At 31.1% G+C, this 23,802-nt stretch overlaps 2 protein-coding genes and 1 long non-coding RNA gene across 3 annotated transcripts; 2 read left to right on the top strand and 1 right to left on the bottom strand.

Annotated features, from left to right (window-relative positions):
* The first annotated feature begins 6,387 nt into the window (after positions 1-6,387).
* On the top strand, positions 6,388-12,359 carry LOC107419050 (ATP synthase subunit gamma, mitochondrial). Its single transcript, XM_016027771.4, has 9 exons — positions 6,388-6,603; positions 7,893-7,936; positions 8,119-8,271; positions 8,922-9,035; positions 9,120-9,247; positions 10,101-10,223; positions 10,310-10,429; positions 10,869-10,990; positions 11,964-12,359. The coding sequence occupies exons 1-9, from the start codon at positions 6,506-6,508 to the stop codon at positions 12,031-12,033; spliced, it is 972 nt and encodes a 323-aa protein (XP_015883257.3). The 5' UTR covers positions 6,388-6,505; the 3' UTR covers positions 12,034-12,359.
* A 603-nt stretch (positions 12,360-12,962) lies between these two features.
* On the bottom strand, positions 12,963-19,188 carry LOC107419049 (respiratory burst oxidase homolog protein A). The gene is made up of 14 exons (XM_048474089.2): positions 18,335-19,188; positions 17,859-18,018; positions 17,679-17,727; positions 17,408-17,521; positions 16,744-17,154; positions 16,000-16,386; positions 15,770-15,865; positions 15,358-15,473; positions 15,031-15,133; positions 14,747-14,929; positions 14,301-14,432; positions 14,072-14,200; positions 13,365-13,443; positions 12,963-13,181 (listed from the first exon to the last, which is right to left on the bottom strand). Exons 1-14 carry the CDS (start codon positions 18,687-18,689, stop codon positions 13,072-13,074), a joined length of 2,424 nt encoding a protein of 807 aa, XP_048330046.2. The 5' UTR covers positions 18,690-19,188; the 3' UTR covers positions 12,963-13,071.
* LOC132800584 (uncharacterized) lies at positions 13,456-16,156 on the top strand. Its single transcript, XR_009635746.1, has 3 exons — positions 13,456-13,850; positions 14,036-14,171; positions 16,027-16,156. It is a non-coding gene; the product is annotated as an uncharacterized LOC132800584 (long non-coding RNA).
* Positions 19,189-23,802: the final 4,614 nt, after the last annotated feature.

A 23,802-nucleotide genomic window follows, 5' to 3' on the forward strand; every position in this document is an offset into this window, starting at 1 on the left:
TATATATATTTGTACATATAAGTGGAAGAACTCATATACTTACATCACGATGATCGAAGAGTTCAGTGGCCTTCTCAAATCCTGGCACTTGTGAAATATGCCAATTAAGAATTCGAGGGAATGCCATGCCCGACAACTTCTTTCCAAATGCTTGACCTAACGAAGGAATTGTCTCAAAACCCCAAATCTATTAAACAATTAATTAATAATGAGTAAGTAAAGAAATACACACCATAAATACAAGTGTAACAAACTTTAAATAATAGTGTAATAAACTTACCATGAAAGCCAAAGGAAACCCACAAAGACTATAACTCGTTGACTTGTTTAAAGCCATGGACTCTCTATGCTCAAAAGCACTCTTCAACGATTTAATGGTGGTGGTATATGATAAAGTACCCCATAGATAGTTATTGAAGTACTCTAAATCGTCCACCATCTCCAAGTGATTATGGGATGCGATGGCCATGCTTTCTTTGCCTAGAAGAACCGTTTCTAGGAAATATAATAAAGCCAATTTCAATCTATCATCGTCGGCTTCATCATCGTCTTGACACTATGTGGTCATGAAAGCTTCGGTTGTCTCCGAGTTAGTGACCTTTCGCTTTCCACCAAAATACGTGTCACTAATACGAGTAGAGATGTTAACTCGCTTATTGGGTTCGTAACCAAACCATAGACCTGTAATTATGGTGAAGTCTCTCCGCAAAAATCTAGCACCACGCCCTCCAAAATTAAATACTATAGAATCCTTGTCGTCGCAAACACATAGCCTATACAGCATGCTGTTGACAATGTGACCACTAAATTGTATCTCGTTGGCCTTCAAAAAGTGGCCAAAACAGCTATCCTTGAACTTCTTTATTTGGGCTGGAGTCAGCTTGAACTTAATATCCGACACGGCTTTCCAGAAGTTCTATCTACAATTAACCTTTGCCCTCGATATCTTCGAGTCCCAAAACCTTCGTTGGTAATCTGAATCCATTTATCTACAAATCAAATACAACAAAGCATAACATATGGAGGAAATGTTTTTTCCGACACGAGGAAAGCCTGGAGGAAAATTTTTCCGCCTGGAGGAAAAAATTTTCCACCTGAAGGAAAAATTTTCAGCCTGGAGGAAAAAGTTTTTTGCCTTGAGGAAAAATTTTCCACCTAAAGGAAAAACTTTTCCGCCAAGCGAAAAATTTTCCAGAACCTAAATGATATACACCTAACGGGATTTGTGCAAAAATATAATGAAAATGGCTAAAGAATCTTTTCGAACCAGCACATATGTGGATTTAAAAGCTACAATATCTTCTATATATTAGTGTACATTATACATTAGGAAACAAACCAACCATGGGCATGTGACATTGCTTCCTAAGGATAACCTATAGTTCTAAGACATATATTATGGTTTCACATTCAAACCTCCCATTAAATTCAAACAAAAACACAACTTCATGATAGTTTTAATTTCACATTTCACATCCTAACCATGCAACACAAATATTTCCGTCACACCAAATAACACAATATTATAAGCATAGCTCATAATGACAAAGGTTCAAAATTGAGCAATTTATAAAGAGATGACTTATCATCTCTAAAATAATCCATCATGGAAATTATCAACAATTCTGAAGAACCATCCAATACAACATAAATAAAGGTTCTCAGATTAGTTCGTTACATTAAAGCGAAATTAGTTTACAACAATTTTTTGTTTTGTTCAGAGAAGCAACTTACATTAATGGGGGACAAACCGCCACCAATGCTTCTCTATCTATTTATATATATATCTCTCTCTCTCTTTCTCTATCTTTGTAAGTGTGTGTGTGTAATTTTCTCAGCAAACACTTGTAACTCTAATGATGGCAACTTTTGTGCTTCAATTTTCTGCTCATTCCATCACTTGCTCCTCCAATGCTGAAAAATATAGAAATTCAATATTAGTAAGGATCCCAACAAATCTTTCCTTCTACAACTACTAAAGATGAAAGGGAAATTCCAGCACCTGAACACAAATTACAACAACCTCTATATAAGATCAACAGGGGTAGAAAAATAAATGTAATACACAATTCATACATATTTTGAGTTGAAAAAATGCATATGTGAAAATGAAATCCAACAAGTTATATGTTTTTCAACGTATACTCAATGAATCCCAGAAAAGTAGAGAAGGAAATGTGTAGGCTAGATCCCAGAGGTATTGACCACAACAATGACAAGCAATTTCAATGATATAATACACCTACAATTCACGAATTGAATTAGAACAGATTACTAATTCAGAAAAACCAATTAGAATTACAGGATCAACAATCCCATATACAAACAGTTTTCTAAGAGCAAAAACCATATTTGCAACTTATGTAACCTCTTTTTTCTATACATGTATTTTTAAATGACATCTGAATTTAAGCCACAGAAACATAAAGAGGTTAATTTCTAAACGACATTCTGTTTGCATAGCCTCTTAAGTTTATAAAAGACATGCATATTATAATTGCAGATACACAGCAAAAGGCTATTCAAAAAATCAATAAACAAGTAGATCTTCCTTGCATTGTTAAATCAGAAAGTTTACATGCTTAAGCAAGCAGAAATAATTTTCTATAAGATACTTTTATGGTGATTTTAGCAATCAAAATCTCCTCATTCTCAAGAAAATATCTCATTAATAGCTACAGGTGTTTGCTTTGTCTCCCATAAAAATCAAGAAAAAGGTTTCCTGGAACTAGAAATAAAGAAATCCATGGACCAAGAATAATATTATGCATATCAAACTTTTAAAATCAAGTTATGGTATCTGTTAAAGGCCTGTAGAGAGTAAAAGAATGATTTCATCACCTATATGCTTCAACTATAAATGATGAGTTGCACATCTAAAAACTTATTCAGGTACTTGGAGAAGAACATGCCAAATGCCTATAGAACACCCCAACCATTTCAATTTCACACTACTTCCCAGATATATATGCGTAGCACTGATGAATTCCCTTCCTTAAATCATCACCATGTGGGCTAGACTAGAGAGAGTAATTGGCACCAACTTACACAATAAAATGAAACAGTCAACATCAAATATTTAGGCATGTTATCCAAAACAAAATGCCCTCAGAACCATATCAGACACAAACACAACCACTCTCATCCTCGTCTTCATCACCATCATCACCTCCACACCCACCACCACCTTCACCACCACCACCACTAATGCCGACGTTGGAGATCTCCTTATCAGACATAGACATCAACGTCTATTTATCTATTATATGTAGAAAACTTTTTTCCTTATCAAACCTATAAAACCCCCAAAAAAAAAAAAATCGACCATAAAAAAAAAACCACTTTTTTGGTACATAATGTATAAAAATGAAGAGGGAATAATAAGGAAAACAAAAACCCAGTTGAGAAGCGGAATCAAATTGAAAGTTTTTACAGGGAATAGGTGGAGATGTTAAAGTGAAGGTAAAAAAATAATAATAATAAGAGAGCGACACTAACCTTTGAAGAAGTTGGACTGTACAGCATAAACAACAGGAAAGGATGAAGATTTCTGGGTCCTTAGCTTCCTACTTTGGACTTGTAAAAGTAGAGGTTGCTTCTTCAACCTTAATGACAAATCGGAAGAAAGGAACTATGAGTAGAGTCGAATGGTGTGTTTCGAAAGGGAAAGGCTAAAAGAAAAAGGGAGCGAAACTAACGTTTGAAGAAGTTGGACTGTGCAGCATCAACAACGGAAAAGGAGGAAGATTTTTGGGTCCTCAGCTTTATAGTTTGGACTTGTGAAAGCAGAGGTTGCTTCTTCAACCTCAATAATGGATAGGAGGAAAGGAATTGTGAGTAGGGTCAAATGGTCTATTTCAAAAGGGAAAGGAAAGCCCTAGTTGTGTTTGAATGATGTGTTTCGAACGGGAAAAGTAAAGCCCTAGTGTGTTCGAAGGCCTTGCTGTGTTTCAAAAAGGAAAGGGAAAGGGAAAGCAGAGAAAATAAGTGTTTTGGTAGGGAAAAAAGATTAAAAAAAAAATAGTAATAAAGGGTATTTTAGTTCGGATGTCCTAAAAGTTGGCTATTTTTTTTTTTTTTTTAAATTTGCTATTCTTCAAAAAACCATTTACGGGATGGCTACTTTTCGAAAAAACCCAGAAAAATTTCTAATACTTTCGGAGTAACTATAGCTTAGTACTCTTTCCCTTAAATACTTGACATGTGTATATCTTTCCAGGTCATAAACGGATCTCTATTATTCCGTATGCATTCGTTAACTGTTTTCCTTGTTTTATTGCCATTTCTCCTTACCTAATACAATTTTTACAATTCTACTCCAACAATTTTCAAACTCACAAATCAAGTACCAATTTTTCCAAAAGAAAAAAAAATTAGAAAAAAAAACATAAAAAGAAAAGAGTTAAAGATTATGGAATTGTAGAGGTCGAAGTTGGGTAATGAATTGATAGATAAAATTATTTAACATTTTCTTCACACACCTATTTACATAACCCAAAGAAAAAAAAAAAACTTTTAGAGTGTAGATCACAAAAGAATTTCCTATTTTAAGGGTCCAAGGCATAATTTTCTGTTTTTTTTTTTTTTAAAAAAAAAAACCAACAAAACAACAATGTTACTCTCACCAAAAGCCCTTCTTGCTTTCTCTTTGCCTCAGCCCTTATTTTATCTCCAATTTTTTTTTCTTCTGCAAATTTGCAATGGAGGCTCTTTCTTTTTCTCTCTCTTCTCTTCCCCACCTCAACCCAAGTTTTAAAAAATCAAAAATATCTTGGAAATTTCATGGATATATTCATTTTTTCTGTGGGGTAGAAACGAAACTTAAGTTACACATGGAAACAGATAAAATTTCCGCAATATCTGTTTCAATTTTTGATATTTCTTTATAATTTTCATGAAAATTTCCGGCAAAATATTCAAATCAAATCTTTCATAATTTGATTAAAAAATCTATAATTTCCACTGAATTTCGAAAATATCCATGAAATTTTATAAATTTTATAAATTTTTTTAAAAAAATTTATAAATATTATTGATATTTAATGTAATTTTTTATCAAATAATTTCATTGATAGTTTTTTTAGCCTTTAATTGTCTTTTAAAAATTAGTAATATAAGTAAAATAAAATAAATTGAATCGAATGACATTAATAAGTTATATTTATTGACTATTGATAAAGCAAAAATACAAAAATTGTGAATTATATTTTTTAACCTGGCAAATCATAAATTAAGCATGAACAATATTACACATATGCAACACACATGATTATGAAGATAATGGGAATAGAAATACAGGTTAAAGAATTGGTGCTATTGGAAAAAACTATATGCATAAAGGGAAATTTATAATGAAGATGTCACAACAAGAAATTGAGTCGATTTCTATAAATTTTAGATCAATGAAGATTGAAAGTCATTTTCATAACTTTATTCAATGGATATTTATGGAATGTCATCAAGTAGCAACTCATGGATACCATCTAAAACTCAACCATCAGATAGTAGTAGTTATATACATAGTCAACCAATAATGCAAGATCCATATGGTTGGCATAATAACAATAATATGCAAAATTATCAAGTAGATATATTTTTTCATAACTACTTTTCATATTTCATATTTCAAAATCAAAATGAGGAAAATATCGATGATTTTCAACCACCCATAAGTTCTATATGGTATTAAAATGACATTTATAAAATATAATATAATTGTAATAATTATTTTATATATTTTAGTTAATAAATAATTTTATCAAATATGTATGTTTTGATATATTTTTATTAATAATAATTTATTTATACTCATTAATATTTATTATAAATTAATTGATTAAGAAGAATATAATATTTATTTAATATTTTAACAAATTTTATAATTAATTTGATAATTGATGGATTAAATAAATAAATTCTAAAGGTTCAATAAAAATTTTTATTTTTAAAAATAAATTTCTATCATTTTTATAATTTTTTATCGATATTGAATACTTTTTAATATTTCTATCCAGATTTTTATATTTTAAACTTTTAATATTTCTATTAACATCAAAATTTTGAATTTTACCTTATCCCATCCGGATATAATTCTTTATTTCCTTCCCATCTGCATAGACTTCTTTATTTCCTTGACAAAATTTGTTTTGTAAGTTTGAAATTACAAAGGTTAGAAACCGTGTGTTCTAGGAAATGAGAGGCCGTGTTTTAAGGAAGGAAAAGCGTGAATTCGAGATAAACAGAGTGAGATAACGTGCATTTAGAGAAGAAAAGAGCTGATCATGATTTGGAAAATAATAATAATAATAATAATCCACGTGTCAAATATTGAACCGAAGGAGTACTGAGCTGTGGGAACACCGGAAGTATTAGAAAATTTTCCCCTACCCTCAGCGTCAAAGAGTGAAAAGGGTATCCTGAGCTCGCCACTTTCTTCTTCAAAAATTCCGATCCACAGCTACCAGTTCTAGGGTTTGCGAAATCTCCACCATCGAATCCCAAAGCAATGGCGATGGCTGCTCTGAGACGAGAAGGGAGGCGCTTGGCCCCTCTCATCGCTCCCCGTCCAATCAACGCAGTCCGGTCCTCTCTTTTCCCATCTGAGTACGTTTTTTTTTTTTTTTTTTTTTTTGCCCCTTCATTTTTCTAATATCTATTTTTATTCTTGTTCTGTGCATCGTGTATTCTCATTCTGCTCCTGTTTGGTTATAAAGAAAGTTGAGGGGAAAATAAGGTTGAGGAAAATGAACATTTCGGTATTTTTATTCTAATCGTTAGAAAGTTCAAGTCTTAGGCGTAAAATGTCTGCATCAGATTTGACGAGTGGATGTAATGGGCTCGACTGAGCTGTGGCTGTAGTTATACGGTTTATGTACATTCTAATACCTAAAAAATGAAGAAACTTTCTCGGTTAACAAACAGAAATAAATTTTACTTATTTATTTATTTTATTTTTTAATCTATAACTTTTGCCTATTGAGAGTACAAATGAAAGAGAAAGGGCACAAATAATTGCTAAATATAAAAAGTCAGAGCTGTTTCTGAGGACTAATGAACTATTAGAGACATTTCACTGTGTTTCTATTATTTTTTCTGAGTATATTGTTATGTTATTCAACATTGTACTTGCCATGAAAGAAAATTATGGAAATCGGAGATATAATTTTCACATTGCAATTTGTGTTTACTTGGTGACTAAAAGGAGACAGTCTCCGCCTTTAAGTTAAATGGTTGCATTAGGCATAGCTGGCTAGGAAGTGACAAGTCGATATAGTGTGAGATATAAAAACTTCATTTCTTTTAACCATGCCTGAAATTTAAAAAAAAAAAAAAAAAAAAAAAGCTGTTATTTTTAGTTTTATTGTTTGAGTAATCTATATGCATGTCATATGTAACCTGTTTTTGGCTTAAAAAATTACCTTGTTGCTTTTATTGAAAGCTATAAGCTTTTCTTTCTTTAAACTAATTACAGCTTATGAGACAGCTTTTCGTTTCATTTTATTTTAAATTTTGAATAGATTATATTTGCTTAATATTATATTCTTATGCTTTCTTTCTTTTTCTACATTTTTTTGATTGGTGGTGTCGTAATAGGAGCAATAGACAGTTACAGTTCTGTTTTCTCAATTAGATGAAGCACACAACATTATCAATCTTTTTTTTTTTTTTTTTTTTTTAACTCTGCTGTTTATTGTTAGATTTCTTTGGAAATGATTTGTTTAATCATTGTTATTAATCAGAAGCAAATCAAGAAAAGATCCATATCAATGACAAAAACCTTACATTGACATATTTGCTGTCATCTTATAGTTTTAAGTATACTTGTTTGCTTTACGAGTTAAAAAATTGTTGTATTTCTGCTTGCAACTAAAGTAGTTGGCTTGGATGGACAGGGAACAGGCCCTTTATGGAGTACGCTCTATTTCAACTCAAGTTGGTAGGTTTTTTTGGTCATTATATGATGTTGCCTTTCTCTTTTGTGATATAATTTTGTTCTTGTCATCATTTAGTAAATTAACTACATTTTTTTCTTTTTCTTTCTTTTCGGTTTTTTTTTTTTTTTTTTTTTTTTTGGGGCAAAAATGACATTGGTTGATTTGGTACTTCATTATTATACAGTTAGAAATCGGATGAAGAGTGTGAAGAATATCCAAAAAATCACGAAGGCAATGAAGATGGTTGCAGCCTCTAAGTTACGAGCAATTCAAACTAAAGCTGAAAACTCTCGTGGCCTCTGGCAACCTTTCACTGCACTTCTTGGTGATACTCCAAGTATGTCTTCCAAATCATTGTCTAGTCTATACAATTCTCAAGAGGATTACTTGCTGACATATTCTTAATCATTTGATAATGTGTTTTACTATGTTAAAATATGTTTCGGGTAAGTGTATAAGATAATTTTGCCCTAAGACCAGCACAAATAGTGTATTCAATTTTAATAGTTCATAGTTTGTAGTTCTCACTGTGCATTTACCAGTGCAGTCTGATGGATAATCAATCTTACTGGAAAATAAACTACAGTTTATTTTTTATTTTTTTTAAAGTATTTTAGTGTTGGGCCATTTAGTCCATTTATTTGTATTTTAGTAGAGTGATGAAAAGAGACTATAGGCTGAAGTATCTCCAATTTATTCTAAAGCAAACCAGGCTAAAATAGTTTGCTGCGAGTTTTCTGAATCAAAATCATACAGTTTAGATTTGCCAAAAGAGTTAGAGTTCTATTACGAATGACAGCTGAAAATATTCTACTTTGTGCAACAATCTTTTCGAAAAAGTAGTGTGTGATAATTCGCTTTTTTCAAAGTAATATTTTATGAATTAGATTTTTTCTATTGGTTTACCTGTGCCCCTTACTGATCATGTTTCTATTGCTCTGTTTAATTATTTTAAGTTGTCCTCATTGTATATTCTTTTCTTGCTAGGTGTTGATGTTAAGAAGAATGTTATTGTTACTGTTTCTTCGGACAAAGGTCTATGTGGTGGAATTAACTCTACTTCAGTCAAGATAAGCAAGGCTTTGCATAGGTTGAATTCTGGTATTTTTGCAAGCTGATTGTCTGTCTCTTGATCCCTATGAAGATTGGATACTATATGAATTAATATATCTGTTGCCACTATAGGTCCTGATAAAGAAACAAAATATGTAATTTTGGGGGAAAAAGCAAAGGCTCAATTGATACGTGACTCAAAGAAGGACATTGATTTGTCTGTTAATGAGATGCAGAAGAATCCTTTGAACTATTCTCAGGTTAGTATATTGTCTTCTTGCCCATATAAAAATGATTTTCAAATGTATACAAGCACATATATGCTCTTGAATTTTGGCCTTTTATACGTTATTTATTATCATATAGGGAAAATCATTATGACACTCCATTTGTTTTGTCAGTTTTGAATAAATTCCATTAATTTTCAGAGTTACATAAACATCCCATACATTTTATCTTTTTTGCAATGTTATCCTTTTTGTACACAATTTTTTGAATTTGAATATGAATTTTTCACCTTAAACATCAGATTTTCAAATACAAATTAACAATCAATTAAACTATTTCATTTGCACATTTTCTTACACCTGATTTACACAATTTCAAAAATTAAATGTACAAAAGAGGTTCATTGCCAAAAAAAAAAAAAAAAAAAAAAGAAGGGTTTTTCTGTAAATTTCTAAAAATACAAAGGCATTTATGCAAATCATAAAGGTGTTGTAATTTTTCTTTTAATATTATTAAAGCTGGAAGTGTGGTCAAAATCTTTTCATCTATTTGACTAGGCTTTCACCTTTGGTTCATGGTTTCCTTCTGCTGTTGGTTCGCAATGTGTAAAATATAAGATTGTGTATTGTATATTGCTATGATACTTTGCCTCTTTAGACATTGACCTTAAGCTTTAATTAGTTTCCTATTGCGGACTTCATTTGCTGTTCATTCCGTAGATGGATAGGGTCAAGGGATTTCCCACCACCACCCTCCTTAATGATGTGGATTCTATTAAATCTCTTTGATATACTCTTTTGTGCTTTTACATATGTGGGTATTTATTATATGAAATGTATTAAAAGAAATTTTCCTACATCGTTCTTTGTACATTTGTTCCTTCAGGTATCTGTTCTGGCTGATGACATTTTGAAAAATGTGGAGTTTGATGCTTTGAGAATTATCTTCAACAAGTTTCACTCAGTTGTCTCTTTCATCCCAACAATGTCAACCGTGTTATCTCCAGAGGTAATAAGAATAGTTAATAAAAATCTCTTTTTCATATAGTTTTATGCTTTTTGTTTAGTGGATATATGATGCTGTCTTTTGTATAGATTGTGGAGAGAGAATCTGAATCTGGCGGAAAGGTTGGTGATCTAGACGCATATGAGATTGAAGGTGGTGAAACAAAGTCAGAAATACTTCAGAATCTTGCTGAGTTCCAGTTTTCTTGTGTAAGTTCTTTCTTGTGAGGTTGATTATTATGTAAGTGGATGGGAATTAAGTTGAATTCATACCCTATGATTAGTCTTCTTGTAAATTCTTTCAAAAAATTATCTTCTGAAGAACAAAGCTAATATGAGAAACCTGCTTAGTATAAATGAATAGTGTTAACCTTCACATTTCTGATTCTATAACTTTTGACAGCCCTAGGTACTTAAGATGCTAAATTTATTTTAGTTTCTGGTCTCCCTCTCCCTAAACATATGAGCTGCAGTGCCTAGCAGTTATATGTGCACATTCCTTTATGTTTTATTTTAGTGCTTATTGGAGCGTCAGAATGCAATCCAACTTTTCCCCTAAGTGAAGATCTCTACTAGAAAGTATAATGCCTATAAATTTCATGATGCATTTACAATACTTTTCATAAAAGAATTGTTACTTCTTCCTCAGGTCTTGTTCAATGCGGTAATGGAGAATGCTTGCAGTGAGCAAGGAGCAAGGATGTCCGCCATGGATAGCTCCAGCAGAAATGCTGGCGAGATGCTTGATCGCCTCACACTTACTTATAATAGGTCTCTCTCTCTCTCTCTCTCTCTCTCTCTCTCTCTCTCTCTGTGGCATGCATGTAGACCATTCAGAGTCCATGCTATCTCATTAGAGTTGGACCAAGCTGAGTAGATTGGGTTGAGAAAAAAAGAAACTTGATAAAAGTCAAAAGGCCCGTGGAAATTGAGCCGCTTGCAAGCTGCCATGTTTTTGTATGAGTTAGATCAGATGGTTGATTTTAGCTGCAGAATGCAGCATCTGGTAAATGTGGTGGTCATTTGACCATTAGACCTAGGAGTAAAGAGAAAAGATTAAGTCATAGATAATACCTGGAGAGCGAAGAAACATGACAGAACCAGAGAGCAGTAGGGTGGTAGGACTAAAAGTCTGACGAGATGGTATGGGACAATGTATTGGAGAGGCTTCAGATAGACTTAACTAAAGAGACTGGGTTGGAAAAGGAGTTGGCCCTAGAGAGTTGCATAGAGCAATCAGGTTTTAGGACTGCAAGACAGATGAGATGAGACAGTGTTTTATAGAGGCCTGAGAGATATTCGCTTGAAAGAGAGAGCAGATTGAAAATAAAAGTGGCACTTTGAGTGACACAGTTTAGATTGGATGGTGCATAGAGTTATTTATCCAGTAAAATCATGACATTTTTGTGATTATTTGAAAATAAATTTATTCTGCATGCATTCTATTTGTTTGGATTCTGAAGTTTTTAGAAATGCACTGAACCAGCACTATAAAATCATCAGTTGATGGGATCCTGTCACTTGTGCTGATTAAAAATTTTTACACTCCCTTGTATTGCATAGCCATAGTTGAGGAAAAGGGTTAACTAGATGAATGTAAAGAAAAACGTCATGGTTCTTCCTAAGTGGTCAAATGGGCTATTTCTGTCAGTACTACTTATCTACATGCTATGAATTTTGTAGTAGTCTGGTTATATGTATGTGTTCGACTGATCTTGTTTGTTTATGCCATTATTTGCATTAGAACTCGACAAGCATCTATCACCACAGAATTGATCGAGATTATTTCTGGAGCATCAGCATTGGAGGGTTGAACATGAGACCCACAGGTCTTTCATCTGACGGTGACGAAATAAGGTTATAGCAGAGGTTTTATTTGAGTTTATGGTGCTACCTTTTGAGGGTGTTTTGCTCTAATAATTGTGCCAGAACTGACCTTAGTTTCTGGGAACAAAAATCATGTGAACATGGTTTCAATTGATTTTGGGATTCTTTTTCTTCGTGTTTCTGCATATAAAATTCATCTCAAACATCTCAAGGCTATTGTATAATTTGGTAAGATGGCTTGTTTTCTTCAGAATTAAAAGACCAAGGTCTATCGAATGTCAATAATCTGTGTTTTGAGCACATTTTAAAGTTATGGAATCACTGGTAACTGAAAAGGAGTGTCCATAGGGATGGTGTATCTGTTTTCATCACCAGAAAAAATTGTGTTATGGGTGGGGAAGGAGAGAATGTTGTTGGAGGGTGAAATTGTACTGAAAACTCGATTTGATACTTCAATTAAGGTGCCCGAAATGAAGAGGTCAAACCATATTTTGTTTTGAAAAGAAAAGTGAGTGATTGGGCAAAGAAAGCAGAGCAGATCTTTTACATGAACGCAACTGTGGCTAAACTACAGAAATAATCCTGGTTTGGATCTCCAATCACAACCTTAGCCAAAAAAGTATACAAATCTATTCAGTTTCAATGCTGTAGGAAAAAATGTTGTTATTGTCCTCCCATTTTTATTACATGGAGAGTTTTTATCACGGTTGAGTTATTGGTTAAGAATCAAATGATAATCTATCTCCCAGCCATTTTTATCGGTATGGTAGCAATTAAACTGTAATAATTGAAACTTCATGTGCCAAGACATGAAATTGGGGTTAATTTTGGTCAAATGCACTTTTATATTATTGTTAGGTTAGAATATTAAAGTGTTCTTGTTGAGTAGGTTAGAATCCTTCCAAAGCATGGAATAGCGCTAAACCTTATTATATTATTTATATACAATTAATTTTAACCTTTGTGTGTTAGGCACCTCCAAAAACCAATCATGGAATTGGTAACATAAACACTTGGAGAAAAATCTAGTAATATTCCTTGTGAAATGCAAATCTGGTAGAGGTTTTGGTAGAGAATTTGATACATAATCTCTCCAACTGTTTTGCTAATGCTGGTGGACCACAGTAGAATACCCCTGTCCAATTTATTAAAAAAAAAAAAAAAAAAAAACGAAATTTGAATAAGTACTACTCATTATTGACACAAACCCCACAAGTTATATTGAAAGCTAAATATGAATTTATACTAAAATTATCAATGCAAAGAAACTCTATAGCCAAATGCATTATGCATTGTGAAAATTTTTCTTGCATCTCACCAATTTTTGCTCCTCTATGTCTACAAGCCAATTTTGAGAAGATGCTGAACCAATTTGGTCTGGCAAAATGTGTGCGTACCTGAAAGTTCCATAAAGCACACCTTATATTTTCAAAAACCAATAATGGAATTCATTTGGTCAACTAAAATAGAAACTCATGTAATAGTGAAGAAGATTGCAATCTATGGGATTTGGAAGTGTGATGGTGAATTGTTTAATGCGCAAAATTTGCTTAGAAAACTTGTAGGGTATCAATGTTAGGTTTGGATGTATGCCTTCTCAAAAAAATCATTTTCTATATGTCAATTTCTCAACTAATATACCTTTCCCAGAGTGCCTAATCCTCAAATGAAGAAAAAGATAAGAAAATGAAGACTATTATTGGTATGTAAATGCATATGCTAATTTGAAGAAATGAGGAGTGGCGTCGCTCCTGCCAAAAGAGAGTTAAACAAAACTCCTTGTTAATGTTTCCTCGCTAAGCAAGTAAGCATATTTACTAAACGATAAGCATCTCAAAAGGATAGCTCTGGAAATTAAATAAATAAACATTTAAAAAACAAGCCCAAAAGTAATAATAATAAATATGCTAGTATTGATTTTATGTTGTATTCTTCAATATTAGAGGCATTTGAGACCTTTTCTAATTTTTTTGTTGGTTGAATGACTAGTGAGTTTTGAAGAAGAAAAGAAGTCGGAGTATTTACAGGTGTGCGAGAGACAATATCAATGCCATGTTTGGCATGATACAAGGCTTGAATAGCACTGATAAAAGCCGATCGTGCATCACCTTCCTGATATACACTGGTGAGGAAATTCTGAACCTCTATAGGAGACTGCAAAAATTGCCAGAGACAGTAATTGGAATGGTTAGAGGATGTTTAGATTGCAAAATCATGAACAAAAGGTTAAATATTGTTGGCTTCTGTTTAATACCTGCTTTTGGTCTGAGTTTGATATTTCCTTCATTTCATCTCTAAACCAATCAAAGGAGTTTTGTTCTCTTGTAACCCAGTAAAGGTAAGCTTTTAATGGACATTTTCTAATGCTGCAATCTCTGCAACTACTCTGTTTTTAAGTACACTAAAGTGAGTATTGATGTTGAAGAAGAATATTAGAATAGCAATTGCGAGTATTAGTAAGTACATTAGAAAAACAACTTCAATTCCCGAAAGGACATGGAAGGTTAGGTTTGGACAACAGAAAGTTACCAAGACAGCAATTTTCATTGTCTGGTTGAAGAGAGCCAAATAATAAAAAGAAAAAAAAATTATTGTAGAATGGTTACAAATGTAAGGATCACGGTGTGTTTTTTCTTTTCTTAGTTTAGTGGATTCCAAACTTCAAACATAGAGGAAGGATTATAAAGACAAGGATCTTACATTGCTGCAGCGAGCATTTTGGACACCATTAACAATGTCTTTGAGGATGCTAATGAAAGGTGTAGCTCCTATTCCCATGCCAATTAGAAGAACTATATCATACTTGATATGGTCTTGGGAGGCAGCTCCATAAGGTCCATCTATGTATATTTTAGGATACTGCTTTACTGCAGATGATGTCGCCTGCAAAACTTGAGAAGATATGAAATTTTCGGAGGGATTTGATAGTTTTCCAGCTAAATTTAAGGATTGGCAGTCTGCATTCAGTTTCTCCCAGTTTTTACCTCTTGGTAAAGACTGTACATTTGATAGCTCCAGTCTCCAAGAGTTCTTATGTGCACTCTTAGGAAGTCATCTTCTGGTCCTGAAGTTAAGGAAAATGGGTGCCTGAAGTTGTAAGAGAGGAGAAATTTACCATTATATATGGAAATCTTTTTCCAATTATACTGACTTCTTGGGTGCTTTAAGGCTTTAAGCAAGCAGTATTTGTATATATTTGTATGCAATGCAAGGTAACCCTCATACATATACATATATATATATATATATATATTTGTATAAAGTGTAAAAACAAACAAATAACTTGATTAAGGTGCATATATAACAATTACCATTCAAGTGGTGAAATTTGAGGGCATTGAATGAATATGTACATGCCACTCCGATAACTAAAAGTTTCTGGTTTCTGAAACTTTAGGGACAAAACCTTTCCTGGATAAAAACTTGCCTGCAACCAAGTAAAAGAAAACAAACAGAAGCAACAAGAACAATTAGCAATAGTTTCCCCAAAAGAAAACTAAATTTGATTACATTTTTCTACAAAACTAAAATCCTGAAACTTGACAAGGAAAATATATATACATAGAGACACATATATTCTTTATGTGACAGATAACGAGAGATTTAATTACAATCTGTCTCTTAAACTTCCACTTTTTTCATCTTCCCCTGTAAAATTATAAAAACTCTCACACTATCCCTTTTCTATGTATTTCTAGTTTATGGGGAAATTTGATGGTATACCTTCAGAATTTCCACCTCAAAGCACCCTGATCTTACCGCACGAAGGATTCTCTCTCCCATATATGTTAGCACAGGAATGGCAATATACATCCATGTCTGCTCAAGGAAATGTTTAGAACAACAAACGGGTTAAAAAATTAGAAAAAAGAAAAAAAGTTTATCATAGCCATTTAAACCCCATTTTTTGTACTCGTATTTCATGATAAATGCCAGTATAAAAGAAGGCTTACTGTTTTCTCCATTGTGTTGTCTGTTAGGAAGAGGAACATAGAATGGATAACGAGCAAAGCATACACAAGAATGAACAAGTGGTGGGAGTACCAAAAGGTATTATACCCAGTGACACGCTGGACTGAACTAGGGAGTGAAGGTGAACGGCGGCGTGGCCACTTTGTTGCTAGTGAAAATGCAATAGTCATTAGTATTACCATGACAATGCCTGTTGCCACCTCTGTAGTGGCTAATATTTGAATGTATGATGGTTGATGGTACCCAAATCGGGATGCTATTGTCTGACTGAAAATCAAGTGGTCAGAACTACTAATTCTTGGGAAATCACAAGCAAGATGAGTTCCACCATGTAGGATCACTCCCACCACTATCCCTCCTGCAATCAGCTACACCAAGTTATGTGCTTGTTAGTGTAAGACATTTGCTGCTATATAAAAGTAAGTACTACAAAATTAGTATTGCTATTTGTCACTGGTAACAAAATTGTAATAGACATTGATTTCGTAACTTGTATACTGCAAGATCATCACCACATGAGCAGTGGCACCTTTAGTATTTCATCCCCATGTGACAAACTACTTTTTTGTTAGAAGTTTCAAAAAGATCCTTAATGGAATTTTGTATTTTTTTACTTACTTTTTACTAAAGATCCTTAATTGAATGTTGTATGTGTGTATATATTTATATATATATATATATATATATATATATATATATATTTTTTTTTCTGAATGCCAAATTACCTTGTGGAAGTTGATGTTGTCATTGAATGGAACAACTGAGTTGATCTGAGAGTGGACACGAAGCCATGTAATTGTGTTACGACAAACAGGGAGAAGAATCAGAGCCATGTTGAGTTTCAGAGTCTCTGCAGCACCCTTGGCAGTGGAGAGACAATATCCCATTACTTGAAAAGCTATTCTATGGCGATATTGAATGAATTTCCAAGTGAAGAGTGAAACACAAATGATCAACCAAAGCAACACTATCCATGCACGTCTCCAATATGCCCGGAATAGAATTTCAGCCCTTGATGCTTCTTCTTGATCAAATGGATCCTCACTAGGATATGAATAATGTGCGGTTGATGATTGTTTAGTTGAAAAATAGCCCTTTGATAAGCTTACTTTGAAGAAAGTCTCAAACTGAGATAACTGCAAGATGGACACAAACATGTTGACATCGATTGGGTCTTGTTGGAGTGACTTTGTCAAAGGTTGTTTCTAGCTTTCAATGCTCAAAAGTAGTATTGAGGTAGTATTTGGATTTTTGTTCATCTATTGTACTACTTTGAAACAAAACTATAAGTAAAAACTATCCCAAACATGCCCTAATTACTCATCAGAAGCAGATTCATTTTTCTATTTGTTAAATATTAATAGGTTGTTATAGTGCTAAACTGGGTACCTGAATGTAGCCTCGGTTTTCCTTGTCAACCTCTTCCATGACTAAAGCAGCATAATCTTCTGCTTCCTCGTGGGACAGAGACAACTTATTTGTAGAAGCACTTAGAAGAATAGACTGTAAAAGTGCCCAAATCAGACAAATCCAAAAGAACATGAACATCAAAGTTCTATGAAAATACTTCATTCTAAAGGATTACAAAATCAAACCCAATAATTTTTTTTTTTTTATGCAAATTAGTATGAAAAGCTTTCTAGTAAATGTAATAATTTACCTGCTTAATATCCATCTCTGTAATTTTCCCATCCATGTTTCTATCACACCTAAAAAGGAAAAAAAAAAAAAAAAAAAATTCACCCCCACCGCGTTTTAAGTCAATTACAGAGTTAAGGAAATTTATTGGAAAAGGAATAACGAAAAATGTAAAATTTAAGTGAGGATGTATAAATTTTACATGTCAAAGAAAATCCTTATCCTTGAATGGAAGCAAGGGTCAGTCATTTGACACCAGTATCTATGAAGTTCAGCTTTTGATAAATCAATTTTCAAATTCCTTCTTGATCCTCTCAGAGCCCTTAATAGCTCAATAGCAAACTCCTGAGATTCTTGCATTCCTGCCCAAAAATAATTAAAATTTGGCAAGAATACATAAGTTTACTTCAATAGCCAAAATAGAATTCACAAGTTTAGAAAAAAGTTTCAAATTTTAAAAACGAAAAGGTAGTGTTTTCTTATTAATAACTTTTTGCTTTTGAAAACAAAGAATGGTCTTTTAGTCCCATGGCCAAAAAGGGTCTCCATTTTCTCTAAAATAATGCAAGAATCATTAAGAGATTAATATAGTTAAAATATGTATATCCTACCGTGGGGAAAATTTATATTGTTTTTTTTCTTCCTGAGAAAAAGTACTAACTAGTCAGATTTTCTTACCTATACAAAAACCAAAATCTGACCATTTCACGACTGGTTCATGGCTGTTCCTGATTAAGGCAAGCCGGTTGAACCTCTTTTCTATGTCCTTCCACTTTACAGCACCACCACCATGGCCAGGGATGCTAATGAATCTCAGAAATTCCATGGATGCCTCCCCATTTTCTTGTAGATAAGGCCGCTGGTCTTCAGCTTGTTGCCCCTCACTTTGGTGTTGGCTTTTCTGATCCGGAGAGAAAGAAAGCGGAACTATACTAGCAGTGAAAGAAGAAGAAGAAGAAGATGAGGAGGAGGATGAGAATGAGCATGGCAGAGTTGTGATCACAAAGGATTGCTGTTTTTCATGAGCCTCCATTGATGATCTCCTTATACTATTCCACCATCAAGTTTTCATTGGAAATAAAAATGTGTGTTTTCTTTTCTTTCAAAAAGAAACAAAATACTGTTTGAAAGGATATAATTTAACCTTTTGCATGAAAAGAAGATGGATGGGTTATTTTTCAAGAATATAAGTGCTGCTTTATCTGTTTAAAATTGCAAGCTTCCCAAGAAGGAGAAGAAAGCTAGCAAAGCAATTGACATTTTAATTTCATTCTTGAAAGCTACTAGCTAAGCAGCAATTTGTTTTTTCTTTCCTTTTCTTTTTATTTATGTTACATACATATAGTTTTCTTAGTTTTGGGTGGTTGAAGGGAAAGAGAAAACTATTACATATATTTAGTTTGGTATGGTTGTGAATAAGATAAAGGAATCATAGCAAGAGAAGTTATATGCTAGGCCAGGTGGGAATTATAATTAGGCAGGAATAGAAAGAAAATGAGAGCAGGTAAAGAAGAGTAAGACTAGGAGAAAATGCATCATGCATGGAAAAAGAAAAGGTTGAGATTAGATATATAGATGGATATAGAAAGAAAGAGACACGTAGAGAGAGAGAGAGCATATGAGATGGACCATATCTCTATCAAGCTAAACCAAAGTCATCGTGAAAAAGCAGTTGGGAGAGTAGAATTGGGTTTTGCAAAACTCATATCTATATTGCCTCCAGCTAGCCCCAGCTTCTGCTCCATTTGCAAATTGCACATATATATATATATATATATATGTGTGTGTGTGTGTGTGTGTGTGTGTGTGTGTGTATATAAATAATAATAATAGTTTTTGATGAAATTATAATATTATGTATAAGTTTCCATTATATGTATATATATGTGTGTGTGTGTGTTTATGTATGTGGAGTTTGTACTGTACTATCAGTATCATTTTAACTTTCAGTTTAATTACTCATAAATTTCCACATCATTAACATACAAAATAACTTTTGCTAAATTTGGCATGTAGCTTAAGGGTAGCTCAATTTGATATTAATTACTTTGTAGATTCCCTAAAGTAAGATCCACTGATTCCCCTCTTTTAAATAGATGTAACTTAATAAGAAAAGAAAAAGGTATTACTTTTGAAGAAAGAGAGAAAGAGAGAAGGGATTAATATAATGTGCAAAGTTTATACATTTTGAGCTCGATTGATATGCATGATTGTACTATATTATTTCTGTCACATTGGGCTGGATTGTATAGTATTGAACTTAATTATATTGAACAATATTGTATTGATCAATAAAAAATGTTTGTTGCATAAATGTGTATTGTTTTATTTTAATTTTTATCATAAAAATAGGTAGCTTTACTGTATTGTATTTATCATTATACAAACTTTGGTGTAAAAATGTATTGTATTTTTTATTTTAATTTTTATTATAAAATAATAATAATAATAATAATATTTTAAGAGTTATATTGATTACCATGACAATAACTGCATTATCTAAATAAATTGATATTTAAAATAGTAAATAAATTAATAAGATTTAACCAAAATATTAGCAAAACAAAATTACATTTAAAAAAATTGTGACCAATAACATGTTTTGTGTTGTATTAGACAAAATAAACTGTACATTATTTTTTAAAAATAATTATATTTAGAAAATAAATATTTTAATATTCATATAATGTACAGTTTATTATTTAAAGATTTTATTATTACATATAATTTTATACATTATTTCAAAAATAAACATTTTATTTGAAAATTGAATTCTAAAAAAAGTTATATTACTTAGTCAACAATTTTTTTAAAATGTTTAATCAGCGAAGTATAAAGAATATTGCAAATTACTTAAAAACTTAGAATTAATAAGTGTTTTTTTTATAAAAACAGATTTTCTTAGAATTAATAATATTTAAGGTTTTTTTATAAAAACAAATTTTCTTAAATTTCTTAAAAACAAATAGATACACTTTCTTTAAAATAATATAGAAATTTAATTTAATTCAAAAATATAAAACCAACCCAATATTGAGAGGGAGAGAGCAGTTAGACAATATTGTACATTTTCTTTGATTTAATTAAAAGTATATATATATAACTCACCCAATGAGAGGTGTCACCGACAGGAAAGGGAGAGAGAGCAATTTTTTTTTTTTAATTTTTGTTTTTTTATTTTTTTGTGCTGAAAGAGACAGAAGAGAGAGAGAGAGCAATTATACATTACAACATGAAACAAGCCATTTCCTTTGTATAAATTATCCAGCGCCTGTTGCATCAAATTGTGTCATACGTATTGGATTATTTAAACCCCTTTCCTCATCAAACATCTGATTGGATTCCATTAGTACAAGACAAAGCTCTCATACAGTCTCATAGCCAAAGATAGGGTATTGGCCCGCTGAAGTGCTGAAGGAATTAAAAGGTGTCTGCATGTGCTGGTGGATTGGTTGTGCCTACTTTTCATTCTCACTGCTTCACCACCAGACTAAGCCAAATTTTCATGATTTTATTTAGAACCCTAAATTTGTTTGCATTGGAATCTAGTTTCCACATTATATTCGAAACCTGTTGACACATGATTCTAGATTTTTAAATTTAATTCTTTTGAAATGTTATTTCTTTTACACTTAGTGATGTCAAGTTCGAGTATATTTCTAACACAACATAACTCTTACATATATTTGCAATTCTTTAAATTGGTTTTGCAATGAGTTTGAAAAGTATACTTTTTTTTTTTTTTTTTTAATTTAGTTCTTACTTAATAAAATATTTTGTTTCACTTTATATGGAGTACATTGTTTACTTTCCCAACTTTTAATTATAATAAACCAAGGCCAAGATAAGAAATTTTCCTACTTTGAGTGCATTTGCAATAAAATATTGAAGACTCTATTTTATTGTACTTTGTGTTTATAATATATATATTTATTATGCTTAAATGATAAATTAGCAACACTAATTAGGTGGCGTTACAAAAAATTGGGTCTGCTAAAAGAAAACCGCAACGCTGAACATAAAGCATCAACTATAATGCTAAAATTAGACAATGTTTTCACAATATTGGCATCGCTTAATAACAACCATATGCGATGCTTCTTTTCGATGTTGTTTACTCTTTGAATAAAATACATTAGCTGATGCCTTTATAAACAAAGTGTTAATTAAAAAAAAAAAAAATGATATTGGACAATGCTTTTGTGAAGAATGCATTGGCTATTATAATTTTTTTCAAAATTTATTCTAATTTTATTTAATTTTAGTAGTATAGAGAAGACTAACTATATTAAAGAAAAATAACTATATTAAGTAGAAGTGTACATCAAAATAAATAAACAATTTAATTAATTAATTTTTGTTTCAATGTTAATGTAATTAGTAAGTAAATTAAAAAAAATTGAGAAAATTGATATTGGACAACGCTTTTTATGAAAAAAACATCGGCTATTGTATTTTTTCTCAAAATTTATTCTAATATTATTTAATTTTGAGAAGTATAAAGAAAACTAAATATATTAATTAGAAGTGTACACCAAAATAAATAAACAATATAATTAATTGATTTGTGTTTAATTAATGTTGATGTTATTAATTTGTAAATTAAAAAAATATGTAAACAATAATTTGACTAAGGTTTGGGTGATGCTTTTTAATTAAAAAGCATAAGCTATTTATATTTTTTAATTTATTTTGTTTTAAAGAATATCAACATGATCTATGACTTAAATTTATTTATAACAAGACATAATATAAAAAACAAACAACCTCTAAGTCTCAAAATCATAAAGTTTGAAAAATTGTTCTAAGTTTAATTACCATAGGCTGTATTAAAATAGTAAATATATCAATTAGAAATATACACAATAAAATACACTCTTTAAGTAATTGTTTTTTGTATCTAATAAAGTGATTAATTTGATATTGCAAAAAGGTGACGCTTTTAAAGACGAGCATCGTCTATTACGTTTTTTTTTTTTCAAAATATATTCTCATTTTATTTAATTTTGAGAAATTAAAAAAAAAAACTAATTATATTAATTAGAAGTGTACACCAAAATAAATGAACTATTTAATTAATTGATTTGTACTTCATTAATGTTAATGTTATTAATTTGTAAATAAAAAATGTAAAAAATTTAATTAAATAAGGTTTAGGCAATGTTTTTAGATTGAAAAGCGTAGTCTATTTGTATTTTTTAATTTATTATTTTTTAAGGAAAATCAACATGTCTTGTAACTTAAAATAATTTACATTAAGACATAAAATAAAAAAACAAACAGCCTCTAAATCTTACTTTCTTATAGTTTTTTAAATTTAAAAAAAAAATAATTTATTGACTGGAGAAGAGGTGAACCCCAAGAACATGAGTTAAAGCAATTTTGATAGCTTTTTAGATTGTTGTCTATACAAAATATGAGTTGAAAAAGACTTTCCGTTTATATGATTGATCAATATATTTAATAGATAACTAAGCTAAAAATTACTCTTCAATGATATATTCTATAAATTAATGATATGTCAATTATTTGTCTTTGTAAAAATAATTTTTTAAATAAAAATTATTTTAAGATTTTTTCTTAATAATTATATCATTAAAGACTTGAAAAATTATTTTAAAAAAAATTTTATGTTAAAAAAGTGTTAGGTGACATTTTTTGAAAAAAATGTTGTCTTTTATCCCATATTTAGAGACGTTTTTTTAAGCATGTTGATACATTTAGCGACGTTTTTTCAAAAATGTCGCCTATTCTTCTAATATTTAGCAATGCTTTATGATGCTTTCTAGAAAAAGCATCGCCTATTTTCATATCTAACGGTGCTTTTATAAAAAAATATCATCTTTTGTTTTTTTTTTTTTTTTTTAAAATTTGAAAGTTGCTTTTAGTTTTGTTAAATTAAGATTGTTTAATAGCTAGATTCATGCAAAATAATTAATAGACAACAAAATTCAAATAAACATTTGTATAACAAACTAATATTTCAAATAAATTAAACATTAACTCATATAATAATTTTATTGTTTTAAAATTAATAATTTAATAGATAGTTAATACATAATTAATAGATAGTAAATAAAAATATGATTAATACATAGTTAATAAAAATATGAATCAAATATGCTAAAATATTAATTAGCAATATG

The sequence above is a fragment of the Ziziphus jujuba genome, chromosome 2, assembly GCF_031755915.1.
Source record: "Ziziphus jujuba cultivar Dongzao chromosome 2, ASM3175591v1".
Lineage (NCBI taxonomy): Eukaryota > Viridiplantae > Streptophyta > Magnoliopsida > Rosales > Rhamnaceae > Ziziphus > Ziziphus jujuba.